Consider the following 17,369-nt stretch of genomic DNA (forward strand, 5'->3'; position numbering starts at 1 on the left):
TGTTGTACTTACAGCATAAATAATTTGTTTGAATCATCAGGTGAGTGTTGTTAAGCTATAGTGAGCGAGGAAAATTGCGAAAACACAAATTAGGGTCCCTGTCCTTAAGTGTATTTCAGTTTGCATTTTGATAGCAGTTTAGAAATGTTATCGCCTGTTTTGTCACAGACATAATTCACATCTTTCTTCAGGCACTGTAAACAAGAGAAATGGTTTAATGGCTCCATAAAAGGCACTCTGTGCTGATAGCTGAGATTAGACCCTTTAGTAATGGATTTTTGTGTGTTGGGGGAAGGGGAGGGCTTGGCAGAGGTAAATGTACTGGAAAAGAATCTTGGAGAGACTCTGTAGCTGAAGTGCCTGCTGCATTTCTGTGTGTATTGGGAGACAGATTTAAAGTGTGACAGTATTGGCTCTATCAGTACAAGGGCCTTCTTTTCTTGCTTTTGAAATTTTACCAAATACTCACTTGGGTCACCTCAATCAGTCTAGCACCTGGAGTTGTAGTGATATTAACCTAAATATTTTTACATTTTCTGTCTTTTCATCTTGCTGTTAAGAATATCAAATACCCTCTATTCAAATGTGTTCAAGAAATCTCTCTAAACTGACTTCGTGTATTAACAGTTTTGCCTCAATCGATCTTAAAAATGCATGAGTATATTTACTAGATCAGGTTTAGAGGGTGATTTGAGAGCATAAATGCGGAAAGAAGTTCAGAAACAGGCAGCAGAAATGTTTAGGGCATGATTTTCTTTGACTTCTCAGTTAGTTCCTTTTCTCTGCAGGAACACAGAGTCCTCAAACATAATACGCATGAATGTAGTATTACTTGGGAGACATCGGAGTTCAGTAACACGAGCAAAGTTGCTGCTGTCAGTTAGTTTTTTACCATATAGGAAATGTTCTTGCCTTCTGAGTGCTGATAATAAGACATCTTTGTCTCCTTGGTCAGTGGAGTCAGGATTGCCTGCTGTTAGCCAACGTCATTGAATTGCCAGTAATATTCATGCCTTTTAAAAATATAGTTAAATCTGTTCTTCTTCAGAAAATAAAATCAGATTTATTGTGTGTTCTGGGCAGGAAACTGAAGTTTGAAAATTATAAAATAACTTTTTGTTCAAAGGAGAAATGTCTTCCAATTTCATGCAAAATATCTCTCATTTCTTCTTAATCTTGAATAATCATCTCTTGAATTGAAAAATACTCTAAACTGTTGCTTTTATATTTGATGCAGTGAATTCCTGGGACCCTCTCAAAATAAGTGATTCAGTTCTATCTGTACAGAGGTGATACATTTCTGTCAGGCTACAAAGTATACAAATCAGTCTTCTCTGAGACAGTGATTCCTTCTCCTATTTTCTGAGGTCTTAGTAAACTTGTTCTTCATTTGAGTCTTAAACTGAGTGTTATTACGAACAAAATGTTTGGAGATTAGGCTGTTGACAGACAGCAAAGGGGAACAGCACTTCAAAACAAGGGGTAGCAGGTTTCACCCTGTGTTTTTGCAGGTTCCTTGCAAGTTCTCTTTGTGGTGAAATTATTTTTGCATTGTATAAAATCCAGATCTGTACAACAGCCCATTATGTATAACATGCGAGCCCTCTTACTCTGCAGATATATTTATGCACAGAGAATATGCATACAGTAACATACCTCAATCAATTTGCTACAGATGGTAGCAGTCCTCCTGCTTGCCTTATATCTGCATGTTGGCTGCAGAGAAGCTCCAGAGAGGGTCTGCAGATTGAGTCCATTCTGATACTGATAAGCCTGATTTTCCTCAGTAGCTGAGATGAGGTGTTGAAGCCTTCCATCTAAATACACGTTTTGAGATTGTTGCCTTTCAAGTTGGGAGGTGGTTATCTGTAAGTAATCGCTCGGGATGAAATCTTGGCCCTTGGTCACTTCTTAATAAGATCGTTATGAAGGGAGAGTGCCCGTTACTTTAATAGGGTTGAGACTCTGTTCTGGGGTTAAGTAAAATGAATTTGCCATCAGGAAGAAAGAAGTGATGAGGAGCTGGTTGTTTGAAATGTCATTTTGTTAATTTGGATGTGTTGGTAGCTTGGGTAAGCTGCACTAAAATTAGATTGTATAAATAAGCAGTCTTGCTCTCCTCAAAAGAAAATGGATTGAAAACATAATATAAAATCCAGCTTAGCAAAACGGTGTATGTTTAAAATCTGTTTTAATAGGTGCACTATTAAGTGAGTGTCACACTAAAATGAAGAGCGACGGGTGCAAGGTTTCAGTGATGATACAAGAACTGGTTTGAATGTTTGAAATTTTATCGTTGGAGTAAGTCTGTCATCTTCAGCCACACTTAAGATTTGGTTTAAAAGGTCAAGTAGCCTTCAAGAAAGCCCCCCAAAAATGCAGTAAGTGTTCTTAGGCTATCTTTTTTTCCTTTCTGGCTCTAAAAGTGTACACTTAAGGAGCTACAGATAAAGTTTAGCATGGTGACTGTGTCAGGGGACTGCCCGAGGAAGGCTTTAAATTTTACAGCTACATTATCTTTCTGGCCGTAGTTAAGATAAAGATCTAATATAAAATCACTTTGGACTGTAATGCTTTCCCTAAATGAAATGAAGGCGTTAACCTACTTGATTTGATACACTTTGCCCTAGCTTATAAAGCTGAGAGGAAGGTGAGGTAAACTTTAATTAAAACTACAGCACAGATGCCTTCTAGCACTGTGCCCTGTACCTCGGTAGGACTGTACAGTAAGCAAAATAAAATGTACCTCGCAGCCGAGGCAGCAGGCTGGAGCCGTGTTCACTGAAAGTAATTTAATTAGTGTTGATCATGACTCCAGATGATGGTGATTTGATAAGGAATAATTTAGTACTTAACAGCCTTTTACATGCACCAACTCCATGTGGGAAGGTAAAGCAAATTGCACAAAATGAATGTGCTGCTTTCTTGTGCCTGTGCCAGTGAGCTGGAAAACTGCCTGTTAGCAGACGTTCAGGCTCTCAGCGCTGTGATGAAATACCCAGCCAGTTCTCCGCGCAGGGCTGTGGTGTGGGAGTCTCTGTACTCCCGTTATTTAAAAATAAATAAGGGAAGTAATTTTTCATAACAGATTAACTCCGAGGAAGTAGCAAAGTTAAAATAAAAAAAAAAAAATAGAGCAGCATGTGGCCTTTGTGTGAATATGTGATACTGACTTTAAAAAAGAGTCTTGTTGCAGTTGTGTTTTAATTCTCTGATTCAAGTCAAAGAGATTGCCTACCTTTGCATCCGAGCCACCATCCTGGAGTTGTGGGGCCCATCATATGCATGAAATGTGCGGCATGCGTTATCTGACCAAGACATTCAAGGAGAGTCAGCGGTAAAAGTTCACTAGCAAAAACCTAAAACGAACTGCTGGATGTCAGTCTGCTTTGTGATTACAGTGGAAAGCTGACTGGGCTGCATTTTGACATATTATTTAATTTGAGAATCTTTAAGAAGTCCATATGGTCTTTTATTTTAGTGCAAGTTCAGACAGCTCTATTCAGAAAGAGTTCTGTCTTTGCTGTGGCATTCACCACTTCTCATGTTTCTTAAGTTGCTATGCTGTGCGTATGTATTTGTGTACCTATTTTACTGTCTGCTTTTCCTTTGTAATCTTTCCAGATAATTGTCTATTATCCACCAAATAAAATAGCTGGATAGCAGGTTTAGAGGCAGTTCTTTTGAGTTTTGTAAAAATACGTGTAAAAATAACATAGTGCTGTCTTTTATACGTCTCAGCTGAAAGGCAATAGTAGAAGCTGTCATGTAATAAGGTACTAGAGGACCTGTTTGTGAAAGAGGTCTCTGAACGTTGCTCAACCGTGGGAAAACCCGTGGTGAGAATCTGGACTCCAGATCTTGCACACAGATACTTATAAATCAGAGTTTATTAATTCTGATGCTCACTTCTCAGACAGCATTTAATTTACCTCCCCCTCCCCAGTGAACACGTGTATGTACGCAGGTGCATTAGCATCAGAAAATATATAGTGTGCGTAACAAATTGTCTTTCCTAAGTTCAGGTGCAACGGAAGGGACAGGATGCTACTTGATGATGTATAATAATGGCCTGATTTTGTGCTGAGGTTCTCTAACAGGGATGGCTGCATGTATATGGATTTCCATGGGGAAACAAGTGTCTGTCTCAGCCTGGAACGTTATGTTCAATCTACGGTGTTTTGGTGACAGCATCAAAAATTAGTGATAAAATTGATCTCTGAACCCTAGGCTTCCCAGAGTTCAAAAATGTTTTTACAACATCGTTTTATTTAAAACTTGAAGGGTGTGTTTTCAAGCTCTTTAATACCTGTCTTTTACTCCTTTGTCCTCCTTGTGACTTACTTTAGATTTGTCCAAATCAGGTGAACCTTGAATTTTCTTCTGCTTTAATTATAGTTAAGGTTGGCTATGAAATAAGGAAAGTTATCTGGCTTAAACTAATATGCTTGTTAACCTTGTCTTTACCTTTGGCCTTTTACTTAATCCAGACCAACTTGTGCTTTTAATTAATACTGCATTACTGTCACACTCTCTCTGTTCTTTTTACCTTTTAAAACAGTATGATTATTTTTTTTCCCTCTCAATTTGTGTCTGTGTCACATTTACCATTGACTTTTGTGAGGCCAGGATTTTTTATTTTGTATTTTTGAGAAAAATTACTGAGACCATTTTTTGTGTATTTTTTTCAGACATTATTTATACCTAAAGGCACATGTAATCATCCAGTTTCCTGAGTTTCACTGCAAATTTTCATGCATTCTGTGGGACGAAAAGATCGCTGATAATATACTTGAGTTTGATATATGAGAAATTTATTTTGGAGTAATTTGTGTGGCACTCTTCAAAGTGGACTACTATTGCATTTATAGCTAAAAGCTACCTCACTAATATTACTTAGAAACATTTTGTGCCTGAGAAGTATTTTGCCTCTGACAACATTTACAGTAGTTAAGCCAAATATAAGTGGGCTGTTAATTTCCTGCTAATGAGATGGGATCCTGGACATCATTCTAATAAACAATAAGAGTGCTAATAGCCAGTGCGAAGGATCTCTGGTGTCTATTTTTCAGTTGACACCCAAAGAAATATTTGAAATATTTATTTCCTATATTGTTTTTAGTATTACAATGGTTTAATTAATCATGTGTTTAATTAGCAGTGTCTGACTTACTTGAGAAAGCTCATTGTTAATATTGTACTTGGGCTTTAATTACATGTTCTTTCTCTTTCCAGTGGCTTTTCATGGTCTCCCTGTGAAAATCAAGAAGGAACCCCATAGCCCATGTTCGGAACTTGGCTCTGCTTGCAGTCAAGAGCAGCCATTCAAGTTCAGTTATGGGGAAAAGTGCCTGTACAATGTCAGGTAAAGCAATCGGTAGCATGTTTGCAGTGAGAACTGCTGATTTAAATGAGGACTGACTAAAGAGTAATAAAACCATAATAGAGTTCTTATAAAAGTTACCTCTTCAGCAGATAACAGACTGATTAGATAATGCATTTAGCTGATGAACACTGATGGAGTTGTTTACAGTTGTATCAAACACTTATATAACCATTTTAAAGTAGTGTTTTTCATCAAAATGCATATTCTCCATTCCTTCTCCGTGGGAGACAGCCAAAGTTTAAAAACCCAGAGTGCAAGCATGAAACAGAAGGAAGGAGTATCTTGTTTTCTGTGAGTTGTGTTGAAAGTACTTTCAAAATGCATTACTCACATTAGGAAAAAGAGATATCTGTGTAACAGGCAAGAGATTGGCAAGTCTGAGCAACACATTAGGCATTTGACAAGTTTTGAAGATGTTGTATGTGTGTATTCATGGGTGATTACAATTGAAAAGGCTATTTCATTAGTCTCTGCATCTTTGTTACCTATTCAAAAACAAGTTATCTTCTCTTATAGGGGTAGATAATAAAAGCTTTATATATTTGTGGGAGTGGAGAGACTTGATACTACTGCATCCTTTATTGACTTTCTTTTGGTTTGCACTTACATGTCACTCCTTCCTTTAGTGTCAGCAGTGAAGGGTTTCTTATTGACATTTCAGTCTATTTTAGAATCTTTCATCTAGCTTGTGAGTTTTTATTCTCATTAATGTACTACAAAACCTGTTAGCACTTAAAGCATTTACATTTAACGTTTTGGATATGAAAGGGGGAAAAAAAAAAGACTGGCACCTTTGCCAGTCATAGAGGAGTGATTTTGATTTCAAAAATGAAATGCATACATTGATCAATTTGATGAGTGATAGGAGACCTGACATAAGAAAGCATGCAAGTTCTTGCTTACTCTCTGCCTAATGTCTGCATTTTTCCCGTTTAGAAAGAGGGATGATCAAAGTGTGCTCAAGTCCTTTCCTGATTTAGGACAACTTTGAAAACAGCATCTATGTATCTGAAGGATCAGCATTTTATTTTTGAGAGAACGGGGGGGAAAAAGAAACCTGTCAGGAGAGACTGCTGACATCCTAGTGTGGGTAGCTAAGCCAACATACCATTGTTTTTCTGGGTCAGATCCCTTCCCTCTAGCTGTATTGTTTTACTGTCTCACTTTGTGGTTTGTGCAAGCTCTAAAAAAGAGTCTTGAGAGGCACTGCCAGCTCTCGTGCTCAAGTCCAGGTGCATCTACTTTTATGTATTTTGTATGCCTCCTGTTAGAATGTCGCTGGAAGACCGAATCCTTTAAAAATACATTTCTGTGCCCCAGAGAAGAAAATGCTGTGTTGAACCACTTGCCTATAAAATGATTTTTTTTTCTGTGCTTTTCGTAATGTAGAGAATTCCTCTCTCCTAAACTGGTTAATAGGGTAACTATCATAAAAAGCTTACAAATGTGACACTTGATTTTTTTTTTTTCTGGATGTAGATGCTACCTTCTTTTTTTTTTTTTTTTATTTTCCGAGAAAATAACCTGACCTCCTTTCCCCTTGCTTTACTGATAGTGCCTATGATCAGAAGCCACAAGTGGGAATGAGGCCCTCCAACCCACCAACGCCATCCAGCACTCCTGTGTCACCGCTGCACCATGCCTCCCCAAACTCAGCTCAGACTCCGAAACCTGACCGGGTTTTCCCTACCCATCTCCCTCCATCGCAGTCCATTCCAGACAACAGCTTCCCTGTGGACCACAGGTAAAACACAAAACGCATGAGGGACCTGTACAGAAGGTTTTTCAGTTGTGGCTGCAGGTCTCTTACAAAGGGTAGCACTGGCTTCCTACCCATAACTATTGTTTTGTGAGTTGGGGGACCAAGGTGAAAACCAGGCACTTTCAGAGTGTCAGAAATAGTGTTTTGTGAAAGGCTGGTGCCCGGCTTGGTGCACTTCAGTAGGAGTTCATATTGGCAGTGACAGAGTTTTAGTGACTACCTTTTTCTGTCTTGTGAGGCTAATTACAGGGTTCTGGATAATCTCATGTAGGCTCCCTTTCCCACAAAAGGCTGGAACAGATGGTCTTTCAAGGTCCCTTCCAACCTGGGATATACTGTGATTCACTTGAAGTTAGTTAGCCCTTCAACGTAATGAAGTCACTAGTAGGCATGATCCTGGCTATAAATGTCTGGCCTCTTGCTAAACAACTCACCTATCTAACAGATAAGTGGCCAAGTTATGGTGTTACTGCTTCAGAATATTCTCTGGAAGGGTGGATCATTTTTCCAACCCCTTTTGAAATATAGTATTTCAAACAAACTAAGATGCCAACATAAACTGTGCTTAAATAACATTAGTCTGAGTAAAAGCCACAAGAGCTAGAGACTAGCATTAAAGCTTAAACTGTCCTTAAGTCACCCTGTTTTGTTTTGATATGTTAGAAATCCCCAGACAACCGACTGTCTTTCTTAGCTTAGTTTTGCAGCAGATATGCTCAGTGGATTTCACTGAGTTTTGAGACCAAACACTTGTTTGTGGAATTCTATTTATCCTAACCTTTATTGCAAGAACCTGGTTTTGTCGGTAGTGTTGTGTGATTGCTCCGAGCTTTTAAAATTTCAGCTGTATGTAAAGAGATATATATGTTCAGAAACTCGACTTAGCTCTTAAACGTTAGCAAATTAAGTAGCACCTGAAAAGAAAATCACAGTTGCTGAGTGTGTGATCTGCATGCTTCTGCTCTTATAAGGGCTATTATCTCCAGGGATTTGTGCAGATCACTTCTGAAAGGGGGTTAGTAAGGTGTATGTTGCTGTTATGTGCTCTGCTTAAATAGTTTTAAATATCATCCAAGGTTCTCTACAAGCCCTTCTGGGGCTGGGAGTGAAGAAACACTGAATTGGCCCCTTCAGCTGCCATAGTCACCATCTTTTTCCCCTCTGTGGACTGTGGTCTAACCACGCAGGCCTCCAGTGAAGCCGGGCAGTGGTTTTGATTACAGGATGATGGATAAATGTGTTTCTGTATATACAGCAAAGTCAAGTTGTCAAGAGACTGAAATCTCTAGAAGCTAAATGGCTTCTGTTCAGAGAGCAGTAATAAGATTTTTCAGATGAAAAAATCTTCTGTTTTAGAGCCACTTGTAAAGAGAGTATTGAAGCTGAATGTTAGTCCTAATTTGTATTTATAGAGATTTGCGTACACCTTAGTATATTTTTCTATAGCTATAACACTTGCTCTGCCCAAGCTTTGTAGGCTCTTTACATCATTTCCCCCCTGCTGCCCCTATCTTTGATATTCATGTTCTTTAGGGCATTTTGCACTTGTGCTTCCCTTCCGTAATAGAGCATGATGTGTTTTAGTGAAGTCCAAAACAGAAAACTGTGGCCAAAAAAATATTTTTTTTTCTTTTTTTAGAGAAAGTTACAATTGTAATGGAAGATGTTTTTTCCCAGTTTTCTTATGTGTTGTGAATCTTTGCACTTACAACTGTCTGAAGCAAATGTACTTCATATTTTTGTGAAATTCAAATCGTCCCGATTTACAAGGTGATCTGCTACTACAATGAGTGTGTTCAGAAAATGTCATTTAAACAAATGACCTACCTACGTGATTTTGTATATAAATCTAAATCTCAAGGCATATTTCTATGGAACATGCATTGGTGCCATAAGATTGCATTAGTATCTAGAACATACAGCCCATACATCTTCATACAGTGCATGAATATATGAACGATAAGTGGTCCTAACAAGTACCAACAGGAATCAAATCCACTTGTATAAACAAATGGCTTGATTCCATACAAAGCTTCCAGTACAACAAGTATTATTAACTTCCTTTGAGGCTTTGTGAGTGAGCCTGTTTCTTATTTTAACTTCAAGTTGCAATTTTCTGATTCACTCCTTGACAGTTCTTAATGATAATTTCTGCTTCTTTTTTTGGCTAATGAAAAAAGGAAAAGAGGGAAATGAATGCAGTGCCAGTCAGCCTAACTGTTTCATAATACATTTGAGTTTCTAAGTTTATTTTCTGCAGGTGTAGGTGGAATTGCAAAACCCAAGGTTACAGTGCAGTACTCTTTCTACTGCAAAATATAATATTTACAGCAGCATTAAAAAAAATAATTTTGTCTCCACTACTACATTGTAGTAGTGTCTACCTCTGTAGCTCCCACAGTATTTGGAATTAAGCTATGGCAGTGAATATTTTTCAGACCAAGTTCACAGAAGCATTATGACAGATGTTATCAGAGTTTAAATTGTTTCAGAAACATACACTACATGTGAGTTGATAGTCATGGATTGTATTGCCTGTGCAATCAAACCTCTGTATTCTTCACTCAGGCATTTTTTTCCAAAAGAATGTCTGGTTTTGCTTGCGTGAACCGAAGTTGATTCAGACCCAGAGTACAGGAAGCTGAGGAATTATTAGTAGTTCTTGATTTTTTTTTTTATTTTTTTTTTTTTAGTGTAGCACTGAGAAACTTGCAGAGAAAGGCACAGGTTTCTTTCTTTTTTGTTTTTTTTAAAAAAAAAAAGTGTGCCCTGTTCATGATGAGTGCTAACAGGACTAGTAGGCAGTTTGTTGAAAGAATGTTGCATCTGCTGTGGATTAGTGCAGACCCAGTGTTACTGCAGTGGTGGTTACCACTACTATGGTAATCTGCAAGAGATCACAGGGAGACTTTGTGCAGTTCATTAGGGCACGGTGGGAAAATGGCATCCTTTTGCTCTTCTATGTGCTTCTGAACCTTCACATGTCCAATACATTCAGACCTTTTAGTTCAGGTAGATATGTTTTATGGAAGAAACAACAAGCATAGGTTCTCAAATAGCACGGCATGTAAATGAAGTTAATTTAAAACTGAATTATCAGATTTTATACCTGCTGAACAGCATTTGGGAGTAGTTGATGGCAGAACGGCTTCTATGGATGACTTCTTTCATGTAGAAATGACCAAGGGAACAAGTTATGGCAGAAGGGAAATTCTTAGACATTGTTTCTCTTAGCAGAAATTTGCACCCTCTCCTTTTGCTGAGGTGCTTATATTCCCTTTCCATTAGAGCTGGAATGCAGTGCAGCCTTGCAGGTAGATCTCACGTGGCACTATCCCGGAGAGGACGGAACTGTGGACTTTTATCCTGGAATGATTCCAGATTTACAGCAGACAGTACTCTTTATGCAAAATGTTTGTGTTTGTTGTGGTCAGAATGGTTTCCGTGTAACTGTAAGAATGATAAGAGTAAATGAGAGTACAAGCAATACGTTGCTGATACTCATGAAAGAACAGAGAACTCTGCCTAAGCCTCCTTCGTGTTACTGTGGTAGGATGTCAGTCTTTCTGCTGGTTTGAAGCTAATGCAGTTCCTATTTGCCTCTTCTGTTGACAGAAGATAGTGAATGCAAAGAGGATGGTGGTGGGGATAGGTCTTAGAGCTGTTATTAATAGGTGGGGTTTTTTGTTTCTTTGCTTGTTGCTGTTTTACAGTGCAAGTGATCCTGATGGGACCACTGGGCATGATCATAACCAACATGCTTTCTACTGAGAAAGCGATACAGCCACTGATCGTGACCTGTGAAGGTCTTTGGGAAACGGAATGTAGCTCAAGTCCTTTACATGACCTCTCTAACTTGTGTCCTAGATTTCGCCGCCAGCTCTCTGAACCTTGCAATTCTTTCCCACCTTTGCCTGCAATGCCAAGGGAAGGACGTCCGATATATCAGCGCCAGATGTCTGAGCCAAACATCCCTTTCCCGCCTCAAGGTTTCAAGCAGGAGTACCACGATCCAGTTTATGAACACAACGCTATGGTTGGCAGTGCAGCCAGTCAAAACTTCCCCCCTCCTCTGATGATTAAACAGGAACCTAGAGATTTTGCATATGATTCAGGTAGGTGAGACTTTCCTTTAGTTCTGCATAGCAAAGTAATAAATAAGTGCAAGCCAGTGCTGTTGATGTTTTGATTGTATGAATTGAAACTTGCTCTTTTGGCTTCTAAGTCTCCTGAAATAATTTATGTCTGAGATAGCTTAGAAAGTAGTAAGATTGCTACATAATACAGTGTGACTCATTCCACCGTTGCTTGTTCTGCAAAGGACTTCATTTTCCAGAAGTCTCTGTCCAGAAAGTGCACAGGTTAAAGAAGCTGGAGAAGAAAAAATCAGGGATGCAAAATTGAGCTTGGCTTAAGAGGGGGCTTGTTCTGTGCTGTCTCATCTCTGACCTCTGAATTTGTGTGCTCCATTTTATGAGCTCTTTCATTTGTCTGCCAGAAATAGAGGACTCTTTCTCCTCTTGCTTGCACTACTTTAAATCAGGAATAACTCCGCTGAAGTGGGGTTTATACAGCTATAAAACCAATGAGGGAGAAGAATCAGCCAAATTGGTGTCAGCTTCTCAGTTTGTGCATACTGCTGTGTTTTGTGCAGGTACATAATCTGTGATGCCAGGTTGCTGATGTAGAGAATACATTGTTGCTATTAATAATGTTTATTGTGATTGTGCTTATAGGGCAACTGCAATGGAGCCTTATTGCTCTATGGACGGTACAAAACCGAGGAGGTGGTGGCAGAACCTCCTCTCAAATAGCTTCTGGTCAAAACAGAAAAGCAATAGAAAAGAATAAAAGCATAAATCAAGGGAAAAGCATTATAAATGTTTGCTGTGATTGAAACATAATATTTATATTATGCTTGGGAAAAGAGAGGGAGAATCAGGAATGCAAAAAAAGGAGTTTAGTAATGAGTACCAAGTTACAAGGAGACAGAAGCTGGAAGGGTGGTATGGAGAGAAGCTGAAATTAAAGCAGCATGGAGTGGGCTAGGTGGGGTAAACAGTCGGCCACTGTGGAGCCAAGAAAATGCAATCAAAACACGTTTTTCAGTTTTTTGTGTAAATGATTTCTGCAACTCCCCTTCAGTCTGTGCCTCTGTCCTGCTTTGTGTCTGCCACACTGTTGAAAGGGAGGGATTTCAGTGAGTCTTCACTGTGCTTCTGGAGGAGGGTCTGTTGCTGTCGGACACGCTGAGTTGGGCAGGGGGAATGGGTGGCCCTGCCTGACTTCAGTCTGACTCTCTCTTCTGGGTGCTGCAGCACCTGCACTGCTTTCCTGCTGGTTCAGTTTGTGCCTAGATGCTTTTGCAGTTTATTTCTCAAAGGCTACGTGGTGAGGTCTCCTTCGAAATCTTAGCCCGTGACAAGCTATCTTGCAATTTGATACAGAAGAGAACTGGTTCTTATTGTCATTTCTGTAGCTAACTTAACATTGTCTATTTAGAGGGGTAGTTTGTGGTACCATTAATATAAAGTGCTTGTTTTAGGGTTGATGTCTATGCTAGAACAGGGGAATTTGGAAAGTAGAGCTGCTTTCTCGTTTCTAGTTCTTGACAAGCAAAGAACCAATCCTTAGGTAAATTTCAGTTATGCCCACACAGGTAGGGGACCAGGGATTAAATGTTTCTCCAAGTTTAAATATAAGACAAGATGAATATGAATTCAGATTATAAAGATGAGATCTAGAACTCAGCCTGTTCATTGATGAAGGTTCTTTGGCAGTTGTGTTTCTTTAGTCTTATGGACCAGCACGGGAGAGCCAGTCTGCAGAGTTCATGTGGCAATGGCTAATAAATGGGGGACCGCAGCTTCAGGCACTGCCAGTCCCTTGCAACCTTCACAAGCACTGTTATTCATCCTGCTAAATTAAAGACTTAAAAAAAGCTCTTTTGTAAGCGTGCTTCATATTTGGCTAGAAAGTGGGATCTCCTTATTGCATACTATTAGTTTAAATCTGGGTTGGCTGCTAGGATTCATCTTTCTTTGCAATATTCTTTTTGGAATAAAGCAGGAAATTTTGTTCTGAAAGGAAGATGTGCGAACTTGTATCCAATCCTGTCATGCCTTTTTTTTTTTTTTTTTTTTTTTGTGCCAGCAAGAGCAACATTCCACTTTATAGTAATGACGTTCAAGCAAAATTGTTGTTTCTTTTGCAGATGAATAATTAGTTTTTAAAAATGTAATAGCTGTGTAACCAGTGGTCATGAAAAATTAATCTGTTGGTATCAGGAAGTACTTTTATTGGCCTCAGAATCACTGCATTTAAGTTGACACATCTGTACACTCCATAAATTGCAGTCAACAACTGTGGTCTGTTGATATTTTGTCTTGTTACCATCTGTTCTCTAGAAACCATCATTTTCCATCCTTGCTAAGAGTACATTAAATAACCCCTTAGGAAACATAATGTATTTGTCACTGAATCATTGATTTCATTTTTCACCTATGGATGTTCAGGGAAGGAGGAATGCCAGAGTGAAAAGTCCTTTTTGCTTGGTATTTTATTGCAGCTCAGATAAGAATATAGAAACATATTTTAAAAGTTCATTGTAATACACTGAGATGTTCCTTTTGGGATGTTTTTGAAAGAGCCTCATAAAAGTTCATTGCTTTTGTGCACTATACTTTTATACTTTGTGGGAAGCTGGTGAATGAAAAGCATTATTATGGAATGATTATAACTCTATTAAAACATGACATTAATTATGACATGGGAAATGGCAGATCAATTAGTTGTAATTGTAATTGCAGGTATGCAATTTCTACTGCAGAGTGTTTGAGATAATGGAAAAAGAAAAATGTCAACAGAGTAGAAGCCCGCCCTTATTCGTCTACACTTCTAGAAGTCACAGAGCATCATATATGTTCAATCAATCAGGCCTCATCTTCCACCACAGATTTCTTTTTTTTTTCATGGCTGCCAGTCAGAGGTATTTAGTACTTGATGCTATATCTAGCAGCTTTAAGCACAAAGATGCAGCCAAGGACATGTAGAGCTTTGAGATTTTGCATCATTAATGAATATACTCCAGAAGGCTTCCTAAGACCTTTGTTTACAAGGGCAAATGGTGAGCATTTCTGTGCAGTTAGCACTTCTAGAATTCAGTTAATGTATTTGAGTACTTAAACAAAATGGCCAAACTTGAGATACAGCATCTATTCTGGGCTTTATTTTTAAGCAGGATCTTTGCAGACTTTTCTTAATATGTTAATGTAGTGTATTTGCAAATATACTAAGGTATGACTCTAGCTATATGTGTATCAATTAATACTAAAAATCTAATTTTAAAATGAGAAATTATTAAGTTTAAATCTAATTTTGTTTTACCAAATCAAAATAGTTATTTTGGTTGGAAAGTTCTTTTATGACCATGTCTTTAGGAACTTTGAAATTTGTCAGATGATGATGTTAGAGGAGGAATTGTTGTTTGCATATGCTTATTACTGGTTGCCAGGAATTCAGCTTTTGAAATCCAGATTCAGTCTTTCCTGAGCAGGTTAGAGCCATTAGCAGGGCTGTCCTCACAGTTACATTTCAGGGTAGCCCCACAATTAAATGCTTGAACAGACCTTAGAAAATTTAGATTCCCTCCCTGTCACTTCCAAGGTTTTCTTCCAGGATGCTAGTCACATCACTTAAGAATGAACTATCCAGACGAATTATTAGCCTCCACGTCTTGCTTTCTGAGTTGCTCATCCCTTTAATTCCTGAGACATCAAGCAATAAATACCTTGTATTGGCATGTGAGAATGGATAGGGACCCTTTGTTAAGAGAGATGAGCAGAGGCAGAGAGACACATCAGATCTATATACCTGTTTATTTTGGGTACCCAGTTAGGACTGGATAGTTTTTAAAGAACATTATGTATTACATAATAATAATAAGCTTACCTCCTATGGACTTTCTTTGTATTTCTAGGCGAGGATGTGTATGAACATCAGATTAGGGTCCCTGTGTAAGCACTGCAAAAATAAGAAATAATATGAAAAAACTGGCAGAAGTGATATGACTGCTTTGGAAAACTTCATTGGGGCTGGAATGGGTTTTGGGGCCTAAAATTCAGCTATATTAATCCTGAAGGACGTATTTTCCTTTCTTGAAATGTTCTGCCTCATGAAGTACACAACTTCCAGCCTCTGTAACAAATATAGCAGGGGCTCCACCTGCAAAGCTGTTTACAGCATGGCTTTCCCTCCCCAAACAGTTTTGACCTGTGCACTCAAGAGACAAGTGTGCCGAGGCGAATGGCTGTATCATAATTCATTTGCGACAAAGGAGTTGTATCAGGGTTGTGCAGGAAGTTGTAATTATGACATTTCTTAACCTCCTAAGTTTGCTCTTACAGGTTAGGATGTTGTTAGCATTCTACTGTCCATGTTATAAATGTGTATTTACCTAATGACTGGGCACAGAATAAAAGGCAACAGTCCTTTTACCTGATGTGGTCGTTTTTGAAAAGCAAATCAATGCGAGTTGATGTGGAAAAAGATCTCTAGTAGCACATTCTTCCCTAGAGGTCAGCTGGCATGTCCTTCAATTTGGGAGTTTGCAGAACAGCGTAAGAGAATGCTGATGACTTAAAATTTTAGGGGAAAATAAAATCAGATTTATTTTGTGGAAGAATATTTATCTGCAGATTGCCTTTGGTTTTTCTTTCCTTTTTTAAACAACAGTTGGATATTATATTTTACTTCTTGGAGGTAAAGTTCAGATATGTGGAGATGCTAGTGTGAAGGAAGAAAGGAAATCTTAGCTGTCAGAGTCAGTGCCAGTTTGCTTTTTCTAGGGTGTTCTCTAGTGTGTTGACCAGTGCAGCATTTAAAATGGCACAACTCGTGGTGCTTCTACTACTGTTTTTAATTATATTGGCTAATTTTCGTACAGTGCTTTGAAAATATAAAGCACTATATGAGTACTAAGTATTATTACTACGGTTTTCCCTTGGGAGATTATTTCACAGACTACTTCACAGTTACAAAATATTTTTTGATCATAAGCCTAAATTTTCGCTTTGATCAGCTCCATTCCTTTGCTCATTGCTACACCTCTTTGCCTCATCCTGAACAATTCCTTGGTATTAATGTACCAACTCTAAATCTCTGTAGACAGTTTGCATGTATACTCTTTAGTCTGTCTGTGTGACTCGTTGTTGAGATCCTGCTTCATAAATCCTCCAGCTGCTTAATCTTTTCCTCAAATTCTGTCTAGGTTTTCTTTTTCTTTCCTTGTCTCTTTCTCCTTTTTGGTCATGCTGCAGATATTTGCAGTATTTTTGAACACAGTTTTATAAAAAGCTCTGTGAAACAGAAGCGACTCCATCCTTTTCCTGGATATGGTGCTTCAGTACGCACATCTCAAAACTGGATCTCCTTATGGCCTCTACATTCTTTTACACAGCAGTACAATTGTTCTCAATGAAAATCCAGCTGGCATAAAGGCAGGAGGGGAGAAGTGGTGGCGGTTTGCTCTTGTATTCAGTAGGTTTAAGAAGTCTTCCCCTCCTCGTTTTTGGTTTTGCAGTTTCCCTGAGTCTCACTTCTGTGGTTTAAAATATTTCACCCTTCTGTTTCAGGAGCTTGTCTTTGCTGTGCTCTTTCAGTGAATGAGTGTGGATTTTTTTCAGTCGTTAAGCTGCACTGTGCTTTGTATGTGCCCTTAAAACACATAAACACAATCTGCTGTTGGATGGTATGACAGTAGAAAATACGAGCATCTGAGGGGGAACCTTGGGAAACCTGGACTTGAGAAGATTGCTATGAATGGCAGAATTTTAACTTCTCACTTGCTTCCTATCTAACTGATTTGCTCTATTCACTAGTTCTGTCTGAGGGAAATCTGTAGTTAGAATAGAATTCATTTTTAATATTATCTTCATGAACAAAGAAAAACCTGAATACCAGGCTAATGTGAGCATATAGGTAGGAGACCATACATTTATTCTTCCTCTCAAAGCAGACAATACAATCTGAAAAATTGTCCTGCAGTCCCTGTTTTTCAAAGAAATGGATAAATTTCCTCTAAATCTACAGTTACAGTAAGTGGCACTGGCTAATGATTTGATTTGAGGATTGAGAGCGCAGTCTGGATTTACTCTTTGTGCATTAACGCAGGTCAAATGGACACAGGCTGCATTTTAAATCAGTAATGGAAGGCTGAAGCCT

At 38.6% G+C, this 17,369-nt stretch overlaps 1 protein-coding gene across 7 annotated transcripts in view; it reads left to right on the forward strand.

Moving 5' to 3' along the window:
- ETV1 (ETS variant transcription factor 1) overlaps positions 1–17,369 on the forward strand; it is a gene marked incomplete at its 3' end in the record, with an annotated part of 64,498 nt that overhangs the window by 28,441 nt on the left and 18,688 nt on the right. For 6 of the 7 annotated variants that reach the window (XM_080340039.1, XM_080340035.1, XM_080340034.1 and 3 more), the window contains 3 exons: positions 5,236–5,365; positions 6,942–7,130; positions 11,016–11,263. In XM_080340039.1, coding sequence (XP_080196165.1) covers positions 5,236–5,365; positions 6,942–7,130; positions 11,016–11,263 — 567 coding nt within the window. The remainder of the gene's footprint in view (positions 1–5,235; positions 5,366–6,941; positions 7,131–11,015; positions 11,264–17,369) is intronic. The other variant, XM_080340038.1, reaches the window with a different exon arrangement.

This window comes from Nesoenas mayeri (genome assembly GCF_963082525.1).
Source record: "Nesoenas mayeri genome assembly, chromosome: 2".
Taxonomy (NCBI): Eukaryota; Metazoa; Chordata; class Aves; order Columbiformes; family Columbidae; genus Nesoenas; species Nesoenas mayeri.